The sequence below is a fragment of the Labrus bergylta genome, chromosome 19 (assembly GCF_963930695.1).
Source record: "Labrus bergylta chromosome 19, fLabBer1.1, whole genome shotgun sequence".
Taxonomy (NCBI): Eukaryota; Metazoa; Chordata; class Actinopteri; order Labriformes; family Labridae; genus Labrus; species Labrus bergylta.
Genome location: NC_089213.1, coordinates 12,580,210 through 12,603,458, shown reverse-complemented (window position 1 = coordinate 12,603,458; position 23,249 = coordinate 12,580,210). Strand labels below are relative to the sequence as shown.

The 23,249-nt window shown below is 42.9% G+C and overlaps 1 protein-coding gene across 1 annotated transcript in view; it reads left to right on the top strand.

Annotated features, from left to right (window-relative positions):
• The first annotated feature begins 466 nt into the window (after nucleotides 1-466).
• LOC109995678 (collagen alpha-1(XIV) chain-like) overlaps nucleotides 467-23,249 on the top strand; it is a 116,304-nt gene continuing 93,521 nt past the window's right edge. The window contains exons 1-4 of the mRNA XM_065948004.1: nucleotides 467-591; nucleotides 3,037-3,151; nucleotides 11,809-11,925; nucleotides 20,869-21,012. Coding sequence (XP_065804076.1) covers nucleotides 3,070-3,151; nucleotides 11,809-11,925; nucleotides 20,869-21,012 — 343 coding nt within the window. The 5' untranslated portion in view covers nucleotides 467-591; nucleotides 3,037-3,069. The remainder of the gene's footprint in view (nucleotides 592-3,036; nucleotides 3,152-11,808; nucleotides 11,926-20,868; nucleotides 21,013-23,249) is intronic.

The window sequence follows — 23,249 nt, the reverse complement described above, 5'->3', positions numbered from 1 at the left end:
ATAAATAAAGGAAGAGGAGGGAGATTTGTTGTCACAATATACTACGAGAATTAAGTCGAAATATGGACAACATAGTTCAAACGTGGAGAATAAAACTGAAATACCATTTCGAGAATAAAGGCACAATTTCACGATCATTTATTTCAACTTAATTCTCGACATTTAGACGTTATTCTCTATATGCATAATGGAAAACAATCATCCTCTTATCATGAGGCTAGGTCTCTCTTCTGTAAAATATAAAACTCATACACAGCATAAAAAGGTAAAAAGGTGAAAGGTAAAAACTGATGTACATGTTATACCATTTAACTGTGTGCGTTTTTTAAATGCATTCAGGGTTAAAAAAATCACTGTACACACTGTACTGTGTTTCATGAAATGTGATTGTCGTTTGGCCCTTTATTTTGAAAGGTTCCCCCGGTGTCCTCGTGCGTTCTCGGCTCTGCCTTGACTCGTGGTCGGGACTGTGCAGGGAGCGGAGAGTTGGTTGAACAGAGTGGATCAGACACGCTGTGTGGGCACTGCTGAGCTTGTCGTCCAGCTGTCCGGAGGAGAGCTGCGCAGCTTGGAAACATATGATCTGAGAAGGTACGATACATTTTTTTTTAATTTACTCTCTGAGTCCTTCTGCTCAACACGCCCTTAGACCCGCGGAGCTTTCCTCTCTCTCCACCTGAACACCTCTCCGCGTGGAGTTGGAACCTTTCTGCTGATGGCGCAGCGGCATGCATGCACACCTCACCTGTGCTCGTTTCAATTAAGGGAAACTTCCGCTGCTTTTATTTACATTTAACTCGTTTCTCAGCCTTTTGGTGGCTGTTGTCTGTATATTTATTTATTTATTTATTTATTGATGGTTTGTTTGTTATATGGACAGATGATAATATACACAGACAAACTGAAAACAGCCACCCAATGCATGCATCATGGTGTTTATAACGGATGCTAATTTGCAGCAGCCGTGAAAGAATAAAGCAGTTAAGTTAAAGGGTAGGATGGGTACAGAAGGATGTAAGGAGACACAGCTTTATAAAAATGTAATATGACTACAAGTCTGTTGCTGAACTAACCAGGGGGGTTGGTGTCTCTCCTCAAAGAGGTGAAGTTTGCAGTGAGTGATCAGGCTGCCAGCAGCGCAGAAGAAGCTGTTTGCAATATTTAGACTTTACAATCTCCACATGAAGCTGCTCTGTGACTGTGCTCTTACTACTTTATATCCTGTACCTGTAGGCCTAATGCACCTTTACCTGCGAGTGACTGATCTGACATTAACTTAAAGATGTTTGAGAGATCGCAGGAGGGAGCAGTACTAATACCATCTAAAGCTGTAAATCAGGGAGAGGCTGACACTTTAATTTGAATTGCTATGTCGTCATAAACTTACTATATTGAACTACAGTCACAGAGTAACTCCCTGAGGGTATAATCACAGATATTCTAGAGATTTTTCTTAAAGTAAACACACTTAAAATCCCATGTGAGACTGCTGTGTAAATATATTTTCATCCTAATTCTACATTTTACAGAGAAAATGATTGAATGTTTTTGTTACAAAACTCATTGCTTGCCTTAAAACTGCAGCGTGCTGATGTGGTTAAAATGCCAAGTGCGAATTGTCTGCTGTGACGATAAATTATACAACAGCAGCATGAAATTAAAAGTTTGCTGCAGCGCTAGTTGGAAACTTAAGGTGTTTTTTCGGGAGACACATCAGAAGCAGCGATCTGATGATCATGCAGTGCGTGTAGTTTGACTCTCTTGCTCCTCCTTGACAAATCAAGACAATGATCTCAAACCACTTCACCACAGTGGGCGATTGTTTTCACTGAGAATCGTCCCTTCTTTGTTCTTTCTAATTTGCTCTCTTATGTAACACGACATCTTTGTAGGTAAGGGACACCAATGATTTTCAGGCTTCAATAAAGGTTTGAAATGAAATGTAGTTATTAGAAAACGTCTGCAGTCTCTCTTCTTTGGAGCTCATTATTACCTCATGTCGTCTTTATTTTTTTAGAGTTTGAAGGGAAATGCTGCGGCTACATCCTTCTGCAGCGAGTAAGACTCACACATGTACAGTTTGTGACAGTCATGATACATGATTATTGATCTGCTTTATCCTGATCATTTGCAAGTTAACATGCTGCAGGACCTGAAGGAGAAGAGAGGATAATTATCATGTGATACATTTAGCAGCTTAATTAGTGCTGAGTAATCAAATTTCAGTGATGATTTTGTCTTCCCAGGATCATGAAAACAAAATAATCAAAATTAAATGACGACCGTGCAGCATGCAGTGTTTCACTCTTTCTGTCCAGAGTTTTTCTTTTTTTACGTGTGGTAAATTATAAAAGGTTTGTTGTTACATCATCACTCCCTAAAAGTTTGATGAATGCACGTGATGCAGATGTTGTTAAATCACTGAGTAATTGCGTTCAATAATCATGATCTCAATATCAATCAAAATGATCGGGATTATGAAATTTGCCACAATCGAGTAGCCCTGAGCCTAATCCCAGGAGGGATGGTTAAACGACTAAACCAATGAGATGTCAGTAAAGGAGGGAGGTGTTGGAGGGGGCTGGGAGGTAAAAAGAAAAAAAAAAAAGACACCACCTGTGATGTAAGAGAACGCTTGTTTTTGTGTCAACACATTATTAAATGTCTCCTTGGTAACTACATGTTTAAAGTTTATTCACTTTGACTCCATTTAATGTCCTTAATATTGCAAAAGAATCCTGAATTACATGCTTTATATGTCCTCTCCCACGCTGTTTAAATTCCTTTGTGTCTCCTCTCTCCTCACTCTCCTTATCTGTCTCCCCTTCTTGCTCCCCTTGTACTCCTTCTCTCCACCCTCTCTGTCCTTCCTTTCCTTATCTTCTCCAACTTTCTTCACACATCCCTTTTTTTTTCTACACTCTGTCCGTCTTGCTCCCTCCTTTCTTTTTCTTTATTTACATCCTTTCATCTACCTCTCCTGGTCCCTGTCCTGTTTTTCTCCTCCTGGTCCCTGTCACCTTCTCTTTCCGTCAGGTGTGTGGTGTCCTCCTTTCTGCTGCTACCAGGATGCAGTTCTCAGTCACACTGAGCCTCTGCCTGCTGGGCTTGGTTTTCGTCTCGCTGTTCCCTCAGCCAGCGCGGGGCCAAGGTAAGTACCTCCAATCAGTCTTTTCACTCAAGGGACAACAGGGGTCAACAAGGTCAATCAGGGTTAACCACACAGCTGCTCAGGATTTAACATGGCCAAACTGGGCTCGTAGAAAAGAACCAAAATGGACAGCCGTGTTTTCCCCCCACATGATTCCCTACAGGGCGAGCTATAGTCCCATTTATATGCTGTATAATCCCCTTAACAACTATATAGACTTGGCTTTCTTATACTGCATTGTCCTCAAACATGAATACCTGAAGTTCCTCTTTAAGCACGGATACAAGAGTTTACCATGAGCCCCGTTTCCACCAAGCAGTTCAGTTCAGTTCGTCACGGCACGCATTTTGTGGCGTTTCCACTGTCAAACATCGGGAAAGGTCCCCAAATTAGCGTCTTTCTTTTTGCTACCCTTCTGTTGGGGTGCCAAGTCTACTGATCCGACCCTAAAAGCTGGAGCTTAACACTGCAGTCCATTGATTGGTCGAAAGGATCGTCACTTCCTGTGCGACAGCGCTAATAAAGGACACACAGCCTTTTCTGAAACAAAGCTTCATTGCGTTTTGTAACAAAGAACCACAAGCCAATGAGAAAGACCACGAATTGCTGGATGTCCTCCATTGTTGCTCTTTGTTCACTGTGTCTCGTTCTTCTTCTTCGTCGAATTTAATTGGCGGGGTATACTGTGTCGCGCTGCTATGATGTCATGCTATTACGTAGCTGACGCGGCTATCGGCATCCGGCTTACACGCCGCCGACCAAAACAAGAGTACGGTAACAACGGTTGGCTGTGGAAACGCAAACAGGATCAGGCTTTACCGAACCAAACTGTACTGATCCATGCTGGACCGCTCGGTGGGAACAGGGCTAGAGACTGCCATAAGTTTCCTCATTTGAGGTCAGTCACCTTTACTAAGAGGACAATAAAGCCTGGTTTATACTTCTGCGACTATGTGAACCGGCGTAGATACAAAGCAGAGATAAATCGGGCTGAAGGTTCACCACCGCAGATCCAAACACGGCACCCTATGGAGTTCCTATATAGCGCTAGGCAGGGTCTTTCAGGGCTTCTCGTTGGGTTGCAGGGTTCCTGGAATTTTTCATCATCGCTCAAGCAGAGTTCCTTAGGCTTCTACAGTAGGTGGTGCTAAGCATGGAAGGGTTTCCTTAGACTTATCTTTGTTCCAGGGTTTCTAGGGCTTCTCTTTATGGCTTCAAGCAGGTGTTTTTCTGTCATGGCTCTGAACAGGGTCTCTCCCAGCAGGGTCTGCTGCACAGTTTCCTGTGACTTCTCCTCATTGTGGCACTTAGCTGGATTTTCTAGAGCTTCTATTTTGGTGCCAAGCAGGTTCTTCTTGGGCTTCAGATTTCGGTGCTTAGGAGGTTTTTTCTTCTGGCTTTCCATTGTGGTGCTAAGCAGGGTCTTCTTGGGCTTCAGATTTAGGAGGTTAGGGCCACCCAGGGTTTGCCACTTGACTTCCAGACCAAGCTATGCAGAGTCTATAGGTTCCTCATTTACAGTACCTGAAACTACAGGGCTAGAAACCTTCCTAAACTTGAATCGCTGTCAGCATTATGAAACAGATTATAACCCTGGCCCTGTTGTGGAAATGCACAAACTATATTTTATCTTTGCACTCACTCAGGCTAGAATTGAAATTTTTATTTGCTGCTTTGCTTCAAAGGAAATTCCTTTTGACCTGTGAAGTTTTTCTTTGATGAGTCCTTTTAATTTACATTTTCCCACGTTTGTCTCAAAGGGAAAAGCCTTTAAATCACATCATAATGAGAAGCTGTGTGTTTGAAAAGCTGCTCATTATGTCTCGTCTGTAATCACTCAAACAGGTGTGTAACATATTTATCTGAGGGAATCTTTCATCGCCTTTTTCAGGACAGATTTCGGTCTAACTCAGGAGTTGAATACTCCACTAGTCCCAGCTGTGATTTATCACTTGAACAAACATTTATATATTTGCGTGGAGCAGCATTCAGCTCGTGTACGTCTGTTAATTCACAGCGTTTGTGTGTTAAACTGAAGCACCTCACTGTCTGTTTATTCAAGAGCTCTTCTTTAGGAGTCCTTTTTTCTTTTGACAACCCGTGTTCTGACCTCTTTTCTTACCCTAATTAATTCGATTCACTTATTCAGCAATTAACACATAACCTCCCTCATTACCTTGTGTACAAAGAGCCTCCTTAACGTCATCTTCATCATTAACAGTCTAATACAGTCCTTCTTCTAAGTCAGCGTTCTCTGTGGGAGTGCAGAGTCAATCACTATTCACGGCGTGTCTGAAATGATCTGTGCAGAGTGCCTCATTTTACAGCCGACCTGACGATGGCTTGACGATAAGATGCTGAATCTTTATTTGAATCTTAATGTTTTGGATGTCATATCAGATCAGAAGGAAGAAGAAACGCGTTAGAGCGATGTTTCACTTTAACATCACTCAGGTACTTTTGCTCCTCCACATTTGCCACATTTCAAAGGTTTTTTTTTTTTTGGCGTTGTTGAACTTAAAACAGGACCGAACCTGCTCAGTCGTGTGGTGAAGAACCGAAGCCGCTGACATACGTCCATAACCATAAAGACAGAAGAGGGACTGAACCAGAGCCATCCCATAATCACTGAAAGAGTTTGAAAAGGTCAGGATGCTAACCTGCAAACCTGGACGACTGTCAGAAGATGTGTGGCGGCTAAAATGGAAGAACAGAGACGACAGCAAATTTCCAAATGGTCCGGGCGCGCCACGTTCCTTCAGTGCCGTTTGCTTCTCCTTTAGTCAATGCTCCTGTTTCCACAGCAAAGCAGCCCCGCTGTGAGTCTCTTTTCGGCAGAGCTCGCTGCAGGCACGCGTCAAGTTGAACAAAATAGATCAACCCAGACAGGAAGTCAGACAAGGAAACAAACAGAGCATCTGGCCATTTTGAAAATAAAACACAACAGACAGACTCCTGATTGTATTTTCCATCACTTTGTAAACATTTCTTCGAAACAGGCGCCGGATGAACAACAAATCATCCTCAGAGAGACAAAGCAACATGTTGTTTGCACGTTGCTCTCTTTATTTCCCGCGTTATCTTGTAGTTCTCCTGTGATCTTGTGAACCCGTGTGTACAGCTGTGCTCGCTATACTCATGCCGCGCGCAGTCAGATGGAGCAAAACCTTGGCGCTAACATAACGCAGCGTGCACGGACTATGTGGAAATTGGCAGGAATGTAGCATTACTATACTTTGGTTTTGGGGTTTGCCGCTTTTACCTGAAAAATAAAAAAAACTGAAACCGTTTGAAATCAGAGAAAAGCCTAAAAAATAAATAATGCTCAGCTTTCCCTTATTTTTTAAATCCAGAAAGATGAGGTTTGGAACCGAAGTGACAGCGTTAATAAATCTGCCAAATGTTTTATAATCACTCGATATTTGTTAGTTATTCTTCAAATAACATTTAAAATCCGGGATAGAAATTATTCACACAACAGACAAAGGAATACAGAAAATCAAAGCTGTAGCTCTCAACGTTTCTGCCTCAAACAACCTAAAAGTAATCAATCTTTGAAATCAGTGACATTTTAGTGAGAGTACCTTTAAGCTCCAAGAAATGTGGAGCTCTCTGTCTGCAGCTTTAACGGTGCAGATAAGGTTCAGCCTGACGCTTGTGTAACAGAATATGTCTTTGACTGTAAGGACACTGATCAGGTTTTTGGCTGGGGTGTAAACAAAGCATTCCTCAGTGACGAGGCCATAGTGTGCTAACCTCGGCTACATCAGTGACCTGAGAAGAGCGGACGAGTTATGTTCAGCCTGGAGAGTCTCCACAGAAAACCTCCTCTGTACTGATTCCCTTAGAGCTCCAGAGTAGTCGAGTAAGAAGACAGATTTTTAGAATGAAATGAAAATCAAATTGGACCCGTAACGGTCACTGTAGAGCATTCCTTTCAGTGATTCTGATAACCACACTTTTAACGTTTGGAGTTAAGACTGTTATTAAGTCATTACTTAGTCATGTCCTCTATTACTCGACAACACAACACCTTTCAGAAAATCCAATGAAAGAGGTGAGAGGTCAGGAAGCGGTTTTTAGTGGCTCAGGTTTGTTTTCCTCGCCTGCAGAAATAATGTAAGAAGTATCCGGAGGGTTTGTGTTGCTGGAGGGGAAACAGGTCGAGAGGGAATGTGGTCAAATTTTTTTAGTGGCAGCATTTTTTAGGTCACATTTTGAAAGCTTTCTTTCACAGAACCACAGACGCTCAAGAAAGATAATCAGAAGCTGACAGGGCTGGAGAGGAAATTGTCAGCATAAGAAATAGAGAAATAATTGGATTCAAGTTGAGCAGAAACTTTGAAAGCTTTAGTTTGCTCTCATAAGACAGAACCCTGTCTCATAAACAAAAGGGTTTATATTCACTCAGCTAACAACATGACCTGGATTCTTTGCTCACGCTGAACATTTAAAATGCGCAAACTTTGTGTGTGTGACTCTGCCGCGCAGCTCACAGTGGGTGTGACGGACACTTCTCCTTCCCACAGCCGGAGCCAGCTCGGCTGTTTGCACAAGGTCCTCCATAAAAAATAGATGAGAATGAAGTTCTCGTCCCGATAGGCGAGGCCCTTTGTCTTCAGCAGGCTGTTTTCTCAGCATACTCGTCTCTCTGCAAGAACAACATCTCACAGAGAAGATGCAGTATGTGCTCTGAGTGTGTGTGTGTGTGTGTGTGTGTGTGTGGAACGCTGCAAAGGAACTGCTTGAGAAAAAAAAAATAACAACCATCAAAGATTTTGTATGTGCATACACCAGGATGTACTCGCCATGTATAATTCATGCGTACCCGTGCACATGCGTATGTATGTACTCACACAAGTACACACAGCACACAACATCAGCACACTTCGACGACAAACAGAGAGGTGCGAAATCTGCTTCTCGAATCATTTGGGATTTGAGCAGCTCTCTCCTCTCCAGACGAGAGAAGGCCCTTTTGTTTCCGACACAGAGAGCTAAACCCCTCGCCGAAATCCCAAGCAGGCTTCACTCTCATCCCCAGGTTGGTGAGATAATTGGTACAGTATTCCTTATGTGTGTTTGTGTATAAATATATCTACCCGCTGTTGAATGCGCCGGCTTCACATTCTTTCCACTGAACTCAGGATTATCCTCCCTGTGCTGATCTCAAGGTTCTTTGCATACCTACATGAGTATTCTCCTGCAGATAATGACGAGCTTAAGGAGGTGGTTCTCCCAAAATGCTGCAGAGGTGTTTGTGACGGGTCCCATCAGCTTCACTAAATCCTGTATTACACAGAATGAAGCTAAAGAGGGGCTGGTTAAAGCCCACCAAAAACATCCAAAAACAGACTCGCTCTAATGAAACAAACAGCGCTGTCATTGCAGATTAAGGTCCACCTGTGGTGTGAGGTTTGCATGTGGGTGGAGTAAAATCTGTACATATTAAGAACAGCATCCACTCTGACTTTGACGTTAGCATTAGTAGCTAAGCAATGTCTCGTTTGTCTTTAAAAATGGTGCTTGATGAGAAACGGGGAAAACTGTGAAAAATGTATTAATATAACTTCTTAACGTAAACCGATAAGTTTTGGTGCCTTAATGTAACCATAGTACACAAGTAACTTATGACTGTCCCTGTCTTCTAACAAGACATGACGTAAAAAGAACGATGTGGAAGTAGCGGACTAAGCAACAGGGTTAACAGCTATAATGAGAATATCTGTCTTTCTATCAGTGCTACATGTAGTTGAACAGAATCACAATCTGAACTAAAGAGTGGAGGAGAACATACTGGAGAACAGGAAACATAATGCAGCAGGTTCAATAGAGCACGGAGATGATAGAGGTGGCGTGCAGACAGTCTATGGTCGTGCAGCGGACATAGTGTGTGCGCAGCGTGTGCAGGAGGAAGTCCGTCAGGTTGCTGAGCGTTGCATGTCAGGGTGGACAAACACATGGATTCTTCCATGTAGCCCCCGTCCGAATCATGCACTGAGATTTTCAGGAGATCATGTGAAAGGTGCTGTTGAGAGAAAACATATCACCAATGAAAATCTCTTCTCTTCTGTTTTGGGGCGAACCATCCCTTTAAGCCTTCAGAGCTCTAGCAGGAGACACTCATCTCCGTGTAGGTATTTAAAGAAGTCGGCAGCAGCAGATGGCTCACCTCATAATGAGGACACAAACACAGGAACCAGTTTGTGCGCTTCACATTTTATTTTCAGGCCCCATGCTTCGCTCTTTTTTTTTTTTTTTTTATTTGTTAACCAACTCAGACTGGGGAATGTGTTGCTTCTGAATACATATTTGTCGAATGGGATTTGGCTGCGTGGGTGTAGAAATGATGGGGTGTTGTTGTCGTTGACCCTGGAAATGTGGTTGTTGGCATCGGCGGTGCTTTGCAATGGCCTTGTTCCAGTGTTTGAACTGATGCGTTAAAGGAGAAAAGAACAACAACACGGCTTTAGAGCCGAGTGAAATGTGATCATACACTTGTGTACGAGGATCTACAGTTCACACTCACCGTGTCGTTGACTTTTCTGAGGATTTACACACCGGTCAAAGCCATTGTAAAGTGTATTTGGATATTGTGCAGCTTGGTGGATCCCGTCACTGTGTGTTGTACATCTTAACACTCCTGCTCAGGACAGGAGAGGAATAGTAAACAGATTCTATTCCAGTGCCTTTCCCTTTGGTGCCCTTTGTTCTTTCTCTCCTTTCACTTAAAAGAAAGTCACATTCATTTCTTTTTCTCATCCTCGTCTTACCCCTGACGATAATTTCAAAGCGCAGAGACGCAGAGAGAAAATGAGATCAGGACTGGGAGGGTTCAGACAGAAAAGGGAAAAAGACTGAGGGACAGATGAGGGAGACGGAGAGGCAGCGATCGCTCGAGAAAATGAATATAAGGGAAGGATACAGAGAAATGGTGGGGGGTAGGCCTCGAGGCGGCAGACAGGGCCAACAACTAATCATGATGAGAGGCAGGGGCGTCGCTTTGATGCTGACGGTAAGTGGAACACAGCCGACGACCTGTCGTCTCCCCACAGAGACGAGCACAATGCGGGCTCATCAGCCCTGGAGGAAGATGAGGATGAGGAGGAGGATGGGACTTTGATTTTTAATGTGACATCTGTGCAAGCTAATATCTCTGAAATGTATCCTCCCACCTGGATGAGATACAGGTTATCCATCTTGTATGTTTGTTTTTCCTTTCTTACCTGTTTTAAACTCACAGATGGAGCGATGGAGCCTTTATCTTCACCGTAACCCCGGAGGAGTTCAATTTAAGTCACTCAGTCAGAGCTGTGATTGATAATCGACCGTATTTTATAAAACCTGCATCTCAGCTGGGACACCACAAGATCTGTTTCTGGCAGCAGTTTGAGAAACCTTTTTGTGTTACTCAATAAATCAAGAGGTGAAAAACAGACACAGAAAACAAAATCTGAACTGAAAGTGGAATGCTGCTACTTTAAACGTGGGCCAATTCACATCTTTTGAATTTTAAAGACCAATACGTGCAGAACGTTTGGAATGGTTTCAACCAGCAGCCATGCAACCAACTGTAATGGCTTTACGGTCAAATCTGACACTTTTCAAAGTGTTTCGACTAAAACGTCTTGTTTTGCTAAGGGTCAATTAGAGGGTTAGGGTTATCATACTAAATGAGACGTCACATTCAGTATGATACCAACTCAGACATAAACAGATTTTTACTAAGTCGGATGGAATTTTAAAGTAAGAAACAGGGAAATAATGGTCATACTAAACCGGCCCACAATGCACTGCAGCTCTCAGACTGTCCAATCACGAGGCTCGTCAGCCAGCCAACTAGTTTGTGCTGAAATACATTTTACATGTTGCATAACAATAAAAAGACTTAAGTCGTTGTGTTATATTTACGAACTGATGGTTGCGCTAACTTGATGCTAGCTCATCAATGAAGTTTGTTGCATGACCCAAATTTTAATACGTTGACAGCGGCAGGCTAACTACGGCTTGTCCGATGTTGGATTTTTTGGGGGCTGATTCTGGTATTGGGGAGAAAATAAATTCCAATATATCGACCGATATCTGTCTTAGATCTATTTTTGAAATATTATCTGCCTTTAATCGGTCGGCTTAGTGTTCAGTATGCAGTATATATATTTTGAGTATGTGGCAGTATAATTGTGAAAATCTAGATTCTTATCTTTATCTTTACTAATTCAAAAATAGACTTTGATTCCATGGATCCATGAATCCAGAATTGTTTTGAATCAAAAAATACAAAGAGACCTGTTTAGCAGCTGCTTGTCGAAAAACAATCAAGCCGCTCCGAATTCCTTGAGTCATTTAGACCCTGAAATATGAACGAATCAGAGCCCAGCGTTAAACTAACAGGATTCTCCTTTCAGCATTGTTAGACCAAAATTGGTCTTTTTAATATTAAATGTTGACTGAACTAAATTGAACTCCTTCCACTGTTATGGGTTTAATCCACTAAAACACACTGACTGAAGGCAGTCTGTCTAATTTTGATGTTTGAATATTGGAGGTGTGGATGATGCATGACAGGGATGCTTCTTTTTTTATGACTTCATCACTTATATACAGAACGTTTCAGCCGTGCAGTGATGGTTTAAAACTGTGGATGTTTTTCTCCGTAGTTTCATCGCCCCGGAGATTTCGCTCCAAAGTCCTGAGCCCCACCAAGCTGCATGTGTCCTGGAAAGAGCCAAAAGGAGCGTTTGACAGCTACAAGGTCATTTACAAGATACAACCAGGTAAGAGACGGAACTGAGAGGTCGTCTTACATGTGCATAGTCGATATTCAGGAAGAATGTTTTAATGTTGAACTTTTATCATCCTTCTTCTTCTCTTCATATTGTTGAGTCTTCTCCTGCTAAGAAGTTTTACTATGTTACTTAGAGATTAATTGCTAAGCTAGTCGTCTGATAATCACTCAGCACTATGTTTGTGTTGTTCACAACAATCTTATGGTGGAATTTGTCGTTCTTGAGCGGTTATCGAGCGAAATCTGACGAGGAATTCACCCTGCTTCTGTTCAGTCATGCTTTGGGTTCATACAGATCTTGGCGTTAACACCTGCAAGCTCAGCAGTTAGCCCTGTGATGGATTGGTTGTCTAGTGCCTTGCTTAAGGGCTCCTAAGTGGTAATTGGCACAGAATGTAACTCTGACCCCTGGTGTTTAAAATTGGCACTGCAGTCCAAATTCCAAACATTGTAGAGAGCTGTCTCCCCCCGCCCCCTCCTCTGTAGAGTCGATGCTCACCCAGGTTGCCATGTGGTGGACACTGAAGCTTCAGTGTTTAGCCAGCTCTGCATCGGTCTGTAAACCTTTCTGCGTTCTAACCTCTCTCCATTTTTCAAAAGCATCTTCAATATTGATCCTAGTTTGAGCATGTTTCTGCTCGTGGAGCTTATTAGAAACATGCAGAGACTTTTTAGGTCGGGTACAATCACTTCTATCTGAACCACTTCTCTTGCCCACTTTCATCGCTGCAACACCTGAAGAGTGTTGTTAATTGGAAGTGATTGAATTCTCTTCAGCTGCTGTGTTCGGTGGTTTTGAGAGAAGTGAGTGATTAACTTTCCCTGAGACGTCAACACCAGCCCTTCATCACTTGACCCATTTAAACCCATTAAGGTCAATGAGAGTCGGGTAAATATTTTATTTATTTTCGGTATATCTCAAAACAAGTCTGTCAAATTCATCAGCACCACTAAAGGGGCTCTCACACTAGACTGTGTTGCTCCATACCGTGCTGAAGCATGATTGCCAAACCCCATTCCCCATTCCCCCGCTGGCCTGCACTCACACTGCTCAGGGACTAACCAGGCCTGAGCACGGTTACCTCTTGTCCATAACGTCGTAATACAAATCATACGTTGCTTTATAATATCTTGAAGCGTGCTTAGTTTACAAGCACGCACAAAAAAAATTCAAAAACATCAGAGAACAACACAGAGAGCATGAAAGCAACTTTACTGACTTTGTGGCTTATTTTGGGTTATGGTAGTCAGAAACAGACAACTGGTTCATGAGCAACTGTACGGCGGCGAAGCGTAAGTCTTCCATTTGTGCCAGGGCCGAAGAAGTGTAAATCTTGACCACAGATCTGAGCACTCACACTAGTCAAACAAACAGAATTTTGGTGGTCAAACATGCTTGAGCACGGTACGGATTGCCTTGTGTGATCCAGGCGTTTGTAATTAACGTGTTTTTGTAACTGATTTCACCGTGTCATGCACGCTGAAACCTTCACTGTCAGTCTCTTAGTCTGCACAAGGTTTGAAGAATCGGCTCATTGAGTGCATCTCTAAAAAACATACCCACATTTTTCTTTATTTATCTTCTGCTCCTATGGTGATGCAACGTATTCTCTGTCACAGATTTTCTGTGATACTAGTCATAAAGAAAGGCGTGCAAACTCGTATACGATCATAAGGAACTCTTTGAGTGTAGTATGAGGGCTGTTATTAAGTCAGAAATCTGGGGCAGAGGTTTTACAACGCTGGGTGAAAACAGGTGCACTGAAGACGTTTTTATTGTTTGTCGATGTGATGCCACAGGCCTTCGTTCTGTGTAATTATAGTGTTATTAATTTATAATGTGACATCAGAGAAGCTTTTACTGAATATAGCGTGGCGCCCAACGACTTACCTGAGGTAAACATCGTAATGATCTGTTTCTCTCAGGACCTTTTTACTTTAGCGGAACAGGTTTGTCACGATAACAGAAAGTTCAACTTCAACACTTTGAAAATCAAACGTTACAGCCTGCCTCTGAGGCTGCAACAACACGGAGCGCAGACCAGGGCGATCAAAATGCCACCTCATTTATTTACAACGTCATTAAATGGTGAGTGTGAAAAAAAAAAATAGAAACAGCTGTGCCGTGATGCTCACAGGGCGTGAGAGCAGAAGGAGAGAGAGAGCGCGTCCGTCTGTTGATGAGGACTACACCGGGCCCAGGTTTAGCTCAACCCCTGACCCCTGATCACAACCCCGCCTTTACCGGAACCTACAACAGGAAAGAAAGAACCAGCAAGACGGAAACACCTAGTGGTGTAGAGGGGTCGTCACACGATACCTGTTCAATACCATAGAAACAGAAATGAAAATGTTCTTGTTTTTAATCGACAAATATTGCAGACAAACTTCTGCACACTGCCTACAAAATGTTGCACATGTTTTTGTGAGTCTAATTGCAACTTTTGATGACTTCATTCCTCTTCTACGCACCTTCCTAATGAAATAGATTTTACAGAAATTACTTTCTAATACGGCCGATTATTAAAAAAAACAGAGAACAAAGCGTTTTAAAGCACATGGAATGGAAAAGAATCAAAGTATCCGTTCTGCCTGTTGCTAGCGTGATCAGTTTGTAGTGTAGGTACAAGCAGCAGTAAATGTACACACTACGTCCTGCAGTGAGTGAGAGCTTCTGGGGGCGATGAGCCCAGGAGGAGGGGCCCAGTTTGAATGTTGGGTTTATAAACATTTCTTCCGACTCCTCTTTTAATTTGAGGTGTGTGCTCATTTGCATAATACGATCAAAATAAAAATTAGAGGAGATAAATCACCAAAACTACAAAGATAACCCCAGCATGAAAATAAGGACTTGTTGTTGTGTTGCCTTTTGTCTTTTCTTATTTATTTTCATATTGAAGACTTAAGACCTAATATTTAGTTTGTTTCAGCTTAACTGCAACCTAAACACAGTCATATTTCCTTATTGGAACTGTGTTTGTTCATTTTACTCTCTGAAGAAGACAGCAGCCTGCACAGAGATATTTTATTGCAGTGGGGAGAAAGGTGCAGCTGCATGCATGGCTGTAAAAAACGGTCCTGTACTCTCGTTGCTTGTATGACGGAGGGCTTGAAGAATTCATCTGTTGAGGACGTGTAATTATAGAACTGTTAAAACGGGTTCCCAGGGTCAGCTGTAAATCTCAGCGGGGGTCTCTCTGTGGGACTGGTGACATTTAATTACACTTTCCCTTGGATGAAACTATAAAAACGTTTTGTGATGTGTTTCTGTACAGAACATCCAGGACAGGTTTGAAGAGAGGAAGAGTCCTCCTGTCCGTACTGATGTAGCTCCGTCTATTTCATCATTGGCCGCACCACAGCTGATATGATGAGCATCCATGTCACTGTTGTAGTACTCAAAATCTCGAGGCCACTTTTTGAAGGTCTCGGCCTCATCTCGAAATCCAAAGCATTTTTACTCTGTCTTGTCTCGGTCTCAGTCTCCAGATAAATCAAGCCCGATCAAGACCACCACTGACAGACTACTTTTCCATGTCATTACTGTGTTTAGAAGGAAAACAAATAACTTGATTTTTATCCCCCGGTTACGGCCACAACCTTCCCAGTGTTACAGTCCAAGTGAGTGACACGCCCCCTGCACACAATGATGATTCATTGATATTTATGGTCTTGGTCTTGTCTCTGTATCGCCCTGCCTTGGTCTTGACTCGGTCTGGATCCCTAAATGTCTTGGTCTTGTCTTGGTATTAGAGCGCTCTGGTCCCGGGTATGTCTTGGTCTGGGTTCACGTGGCCTTGACTACAACACTACTCCATGGAAAACAAACGGTGACATTCTCACTCAGCTCTTAAAAGCCACAAATCTTATGCATAAAGTTTGAACAAACCTTGTGAAGAAATGTCCCTTCAAATGTTTCTGTGGGTTTGGTACAAAGAAGCAAAAAAAGATCGGCACACCAAGGAGCTCCCATTTGAAGGATTTATGGACAGGTGACGTTTTGAGTCTTCCTCAGACTCCACTGGGGTTTTGTGCATCTCTGCCAGCTCTATGTTTGAGGATTGTCAATCTGTCTGGCGGTCAGTGCGTCCTTCTGCATCTCAGGAACAACTGTTTGGAGTTTTTCTCTTCACACTGTTGTTATTGACTCAGCTGAGTGTGTGCAAGAAGAATCTGTAAAAGCAAAGCCATTGGATGAGTCATGGGTTTTGATTCTCTTTTATAGCAATGTTTTATTTATTTATTTTACAGCAAAATATTCTTGGAGATAGAAGATCTTTTTTTCCAAGAGAGTCCTGGCCGAGACAGCAGTATCAAAGTTTCACACAGAGAACAAACAAATATTAACCGATCAATCAGAAACGTTCAGCAGAGAAACAGCACACAGTCGTCACTTTATCTCCCCTTTATTGATTAGTTGATGAGTTGTGTCTGTAAGGCTGAGCTACAGTCGACCTCTGTTCGCACCAGCGGCAGAGTAAACCTGTAGCTCTTGGGATGTCTCGGCCGTCTGTGATCACAGTGATGGAGAAAATGCCAGATGACATGCAGTAAGCACGGGCAGGTAGCCATCCCCCGACACCTCGAGGGAGAGCCCAATGAATGGAGGGATTGACACCAGAATACAAAAAGAGGGAGAGACTAGGATGAAGGTTGGAGGAGGAGGAGGAGGAGGAGGAGAGAGAGGGATGAAGATTTAAAGTAAGCAGAGGAAGTGATGGATGGAGACAAAATTTGATACTCTGCAGAGTCTGTCAAAAAACAAAACCATGTTGCTCGGCTTTGTTTGCTGAATTCAAAGAAACATAAAGCTGACAGTTCAAAGCCTTTCTCTGTCATCACACACTGTAAATTCCGATCAGTGTGACAGAAGGACTGGAGCCTCACATATGCTCGAAATATTCCTACAGATATTCAATTTGGCTTGACATTTACACCAAAAGCATGCTGGCCTCATTTCTGAGACGTGCCCACACAGCTTGCTTTGCAACATGTTGCCTCTGGGTAGTGCTTAGTTTTCAGAAACCGGAGAAAAAAAAACTGATTTTTAAGAAGAAGTGAGTGGAAGTGTAGGAGATGTGTGCGCGCCTCCTGGGCCGAGTGAGGGAGGTGAATGACGGGGACCATCATATTCTCGCTGCAGGCTGTTGGTATCAGCATGAGAGTAATGAAATTAAAAGCAGTCAGAGCTGCAGTTAATCTTCTTCTAACAGGGGGCAGTTTTTTTTTTTAAACTCCGCTGGATGCTTTTTCTTCTTTTTATGGTTGAAGTCAGGACATCAGGACATGACTTCAGATGTCAACGTTTGCAGCACACAGAACCTGTTTATTTTGTATCTTTAAAATACTTTATTAATCCCTGAGGGAAATTCTAGTTTACACTCTCTGTGATTCCCCTACCATTATATTAGGGGGGCGGCCCGCCCCCCCGCGCCCCCCTTGAAGGTCAAGTAAAAAAAAAAGAAGATTATTATTTTTTTTTTTTTTAAGATTTATTTTTGGGCTTTTTGTGCCTTTTATTGTAGGGATAGGATAGTGGATGGAGTCAGAAATCAGGGAAAGAAGTCATTTAAGGATACCTTTCCTATAGAAAAGGACAGCTGTCATTAAAAGTAACACATGAACACCAAGATTCCTTCAAGTGTTCGTGTTGGCGTGCCAACGCTGTAAACCTAGAGGAAACACTGAGTCTGTTATTGAGAGACATGCTTCACACACACGTACAAACAAGACCTGTGGACATTAATGGAGAGATGTCAGAGTGGGGCTGCTACACAGAGAGCGCACCAAAGCTGTTTGGGGCTCGGTAACTTGCTCAGTACTTGGGACGTTGCCTGGCACCTCTCCAGCTACCTGACAAACTTCTGTATTTTGGTCCACACCAGGACTTGAATTCTGAATCTCAACCCAAGTCGCTACAGACTGAACTACTGCCGTTGAACTTCAAGGATGCAAAAACAAACAGATGAATGGGCCAAGAATATTTCCGACCTTTTACAAAACAGAGTGCAAAAGTCCTTTGTCTATTTAGGCCACCTGTACAAGAAAACAATCCACTGATAACTGCCGTTCACACGGATCCACAGATGTTATTTATTTTTCTGTTTTATCAGCAAAGATCAAAATGACTCATCGTTGATTTAATGACACAAACAGAAGTTATCAGCATTTTTCTTCCACAACAAAAATCTTATTTTGAATTTACGTGTGCTCCTCAAACAATGTCGGACTTTAATCGATAAGTGTTCATGTGTGAGACTCTCCATTAGATCTGTAAACCGCTGACTGGCCGCCGAACCTGCTGCAGCGACCACAGAAAAGCCCGTTTGGCAGGATTAGACGCTGAATCCACATTTTACAGATGATTGATATCTTTTCTCTCTTCTTCATTTTTGTCCACAGTCTCAGTTTGTACGTTTGAACTGTTCTCAGTTCTTTGTTTTCTCTTTGGTCTTCGCTGCTGTGATGAGCTCATGGTCACCTCGGGCGTTAATAAAGTTAATCTCTCTCTCTCTCCTCACTCTGCGATGCTCCAGGACTTCTCCATGTTCCTTTTATTTACCCTGCAGTTTTAAGGGATCATTTTCAGATATGTGGAGCAGTTTGAGGCTATTCGAACACCAGCACAGGTGTGTATTAGGTGTGTGTACAGCTCACCTGTGTAATTACAGTAGAGACCTCGTAACTGATGGTCATGATTGGCGATGTCAATCACATCAGCCGTCATACGTTACGCTGAAGTGTCCCAGAACAAAAAGTTCCTGACACCACGCTAACAAAGTTTGATTTGTGTAATTTATCTTTTACAGATGTAAAACTAAAAACATTTAAACTCAAATGAAGCTTCAAAGCTGCAGATTCTTTACCCGGGGACAAATGACCGCTGGAGGAACTTCATCTTTCTCAACTCAGGGATCAGAGTAACCCTAAAATCCACCAGTAGGTCTCGCCGATATATATAAGAGGCAGTCTGTTTTTGGGGAGGGGGTCACTCAGAGAGAGAGAGAGAAGGTTTAAACTGTGCTCAGCAACGTGCAGTCCCATCTGTTTTCCCTTTGTGGAGTTTCTCCTTCTAGCTGCAGGACGATAGTCGAGCTCTTAGCCTACGGGGAAAGTTGTAGAGTTCCAGCATCACGCAAGCCCCACTGCCCGACTCCGCTGGTCACTTGTTGACTTTATTTAAGGGGTCCTTCAATCAAAGCAGCACGCCACAAGCTTTACTTACTGACCAGTTTAAACATTGAAACCATCGTCTGCTTTAAATGTTTGAGCTAACAACGGACAAAAGATGTTAAAAAGTGGCGCCGCCAGCCTCGTCTGTGTATCTCAACAGTTTGAAGATTCACCTCAATTCATTGTTGCTTGCAAACATTTCAGGTGGCGTGCAGTGTGTGACGGTGGGGGCTGCACTGTCGTTAATGACGGTGCATTTGTCAGCATTGACGCAACCAATTTTTCCGCCTGCAGCTGCAAACGCTCTCTCCTCATTAGAAACAATTGCCAAAAGCAGCTGGCGCTCAGAAAGAAATGCACTAGGTGGAAAATGCAAATTCTGTCAAACACAGGAGGGATGATGTTTAAAAATGTTATTAAATCTTTGTATACACGTCCTCTTTTCTTTTTCTCCATCTCAGCAGCGTCGTCCATCTCCTTCTTCTGTCCATGTCTTTTTTTTTGTCTTTTCCTTCTTATCATCTTCGTGTTCTTTCAGAGTTTGCAGGTCAGCTGTTCAAAAGACTTCAGTCCACAATCCCGTCCCGTTTGTCCGACAGATAAATATTTCTCTCAGATAAAGTGTTTTATTTGACCTTAGCTGAGTGTTGTTGTCCGTCTGTACGGGGATGAGAAGAGTTCAGTGAGCAGCTTCAGCTTCTCCATCAGGAGGTAAAAAGTGTTGATGTGGAGTTTGAAGAGCTTTATTTCTGATGAGGCAGTTTTTCAGACGGCGTTGAATGATTACTCCGATATCTTTGAATTGGCTTGCAGAGTGATTGTCACATTCAGGATGCCAAACAGTAGAAATTATTCTGAAATGTCTGTTTTGAATTCTGCAAGAAAAACAGAACAATCGAATAATAAAAGACCTTCCAATTGTTTCCAATAATTCAAGTTTCTTTGTTGCATGTCCCCAAATCTAAATAGAGCAGAAATAGTCCTGAATCAGATTTTGTTTGGCTCTTTGTGAAGTCTTTTTCAGAGGACTCATGGCGTCTGCCTGTCTCCTCTTTGAATAATTAAAGGTGGAGTCAGTAGAAATGTTTGTAAACATAACCTTCAAACTCCTCATCTCCCCCAGAAGCCTCGCCCCCTGCAGGAAGCAGTGTGTATGTTTACTGCTTGTACCTACACTGCAAACTAACGCACGCTAGCACAAGCTAACAGGCGGTGTTTGTCACCTGCCTGTCCAACAGGAAGCAGACCAACTCCACGTCCACGGGTAAAAGACAACACAAGGTTCACCCTCGTTTTAGAACGAGCTCCATCCGCTTGGTGTTTCTCCTCACTGTGATCATATTTTCTCTTCTTTGCTGCTACGTCCACATCTGTCATATTCACCAGTTTGAATCACGTCCAATCACTGAGTTGTATCCACTCCTAAACTCACCTGCTGCGCTGTCATTGGCTGGAGGAAACACACCAGCTCCCTGCCCAGAACCGTCACGAGTCAACCAGAACAAACCAGAACAGTAAAATCCAGTCAGAGGACAGGGTCAGACACAGTCACCACCACACATGTACTGAGGCCCAGAATGGACGATGGAGCAACTTTACTTTAGGAGAAGTCTGTATTTTATTTTGATGGAAGAAGCTGCTGACTCTCTTTTTAAGTGAATCATAGAAATGTCACCCTCGTGTTATCAGGATTCAAACAGAGAAATTCTCTTTTATAACCAGACTGCTGAATATTTGTTTTTTACTTTCTCTGGATCAGGCAGCGAGCAGAAGGAGGTGCAGCTATTGAAGCAGGACGCGAAGCTGGTCATCAACGACTTTGACTCGTCTAAGGAATACAACTTTCAGATCTTTGCTCTGAGTGGAGGAAAGCAGAGCAAACCTCTTCATGCCAAACATGAAGGTAAGAGTCTAATCTCTGATGTCTCTGCATGATTTAAGATGGTATCGCTGTAGCTTTAAGACGTGATAATATAATTGATCTCTAAAGAAGAAATATGTTGTTTAAGTCCACGGGCAAGGAAAAAAACTCTACAAACACTCGGGAGCATATTAAACAACATTTCGGACATTAAATATGATTGACTTCATTTTTCAACACCGGAGGTTTCTGCTTGATGTTGATAAGAACTTATTCACAACATTTATGACCTAACTACACACAGAACAAAGTGTGTCACGTGTTCCAGCCAATCAGCAACCTCCAGTGCTGTAAAAATGAAGTCGATGCTGAAGTGTAAAATCCTGCAGTTCCTCACGTGTCCACTAGAGGCCGGCTGCAGAAGCACAGGAAGTCGCACAGGAAGTTGCACACACAGTGCTTTATCAGTTTTGAATTTGAATTTCTCTTTTATTAACACTGTGGCATTTCTCTGTGAATTCTGTGCACACTCATGCCCTTATTGAGGTATCAAAGGGGCGTTTACCTGCAGAATGCTAATTAGGAAAAACTGGCACAAGCTTCCATCCTTTGCCGACCTGACATTCATTAAATTAAGAACACAGGTGGGAACAGTTCTGCAGATTAAGAACAGGATCCTGAATCTGCCAGAGTTTTCTTTGGAACTTCTAAAGAACTTATTTACCTCTGGGTCTGCACTCCTGGCTCCAATCACTGATGTCACTATAGACTCTGATGCCACCGTGACATCACTGATCGTGGTGGCTGCGAATAAACTCTCACATCAGATCTGGTAGAGATCCTAACAGCAGCACTTTGAGATTTGGATCCGCTTTGCTGTTTTGTGAGACAAGACCAGACAAGTTCAGCAAAGTGGGAAACCAACATAAACAACAACAACTGCAGCATGCAGAGTCTCACTGCTGCAGCTGTGAACGCACAAAGAGCTAAATGTGTTGTTTACTTTGTTTCATTCACTGACATTCCGCAACCTGCTGATGTTTGCTTTACACACTGTGCTCCATGAGAGACAGATTAGAAATAAACCTTTAAAGCTGTGTTTTCTCAAGAAATGTATTCAGTGCTCAGAATATCCTTCAGCTCGACAAACATAAAGGAGCTGCACAGTATTGCAGAATCCACAATTGCATGTTCTCCTATGCTGACGATTATAAATCTAAATGTGGCTGACGTTGTTTGACATTTAAACAGCCGCAGTCATCGCTGCTGTTTACTCTCTGAGGCCGTGTTGGTTTCTAAAAACTCTTCTGGAAGTCAAACCAAGAAACAGGCCTTGTGTCGTTGTCATATTTAAGATCCAGATCCAGTGTTTCCCACACATAGACGATACTTGGGCCGGGCGCCGGGTTTATTTCCCGACCTGCTTTATCCATAAAAGAAAGAGAGAGAGAGTCCGCTGGTACGTCCCCACAGTCTCATGTTAAAATGCTTCTTATGCCTTCTGCTGCAGCTGCAGCAGACATTTTTCTGCGCTGTTAAGGCCTGATTCCAAAACACAAGCGGTCGGGTAACTGCACCTTGAAGCGTATTTAAATATTACATCACGCAGTCATTTTGGAAAAAAACGTATCCTTACTTTGCAAATCAGCCTCACTCCAAAAACCGTGTCTAGTTCACAAACACCAGCGCTAACAGCCACGCACATTTAGAGTGAAGAAATTACACCTGCTGAGAGTTGGCAGTAACTGCGCCACCGTATTTATAAGAGATGCCACCTCTGTGTACCTTCAAAATAAAAGCTCTGTAAATAAAGTCTGCAAGTATGACTGTGACATGACTGTTATTAGAATAACCGGGGGTACATACAATAACCGCATCGATGGAGAAGCTCTGGAGCCGCCACGCACGAGGATGCACGATGGTCTGGCATCAAACCCTGATAAGAGCCCTGAAGAGACGCAAATTAAGACACAAAACACACAGCACGGACCTTTTGGGTGTGTGAATATCATCAGAGCTGTATGCTTTGAGAGTTAGACCTTGAGATGGAGCACATAAACCGAGCAAATTATGCACATTTGTTTGGCGCTATTATCGGCTGCATTCCATGAATCACGCCAGTAGTGGGTTAGGGTTACCTCCTACCTCCACCCCCGCCAACTCCACGGTCCAGGTACGGCGTCGTTCTGTGGGAATCGCTGAATGATCAGTCCTGAAAAAGTGATTCAGTGTCTCTCAGACTGCAAGACTGATTTGAAGTATTGATGGCTTGGCCTTAA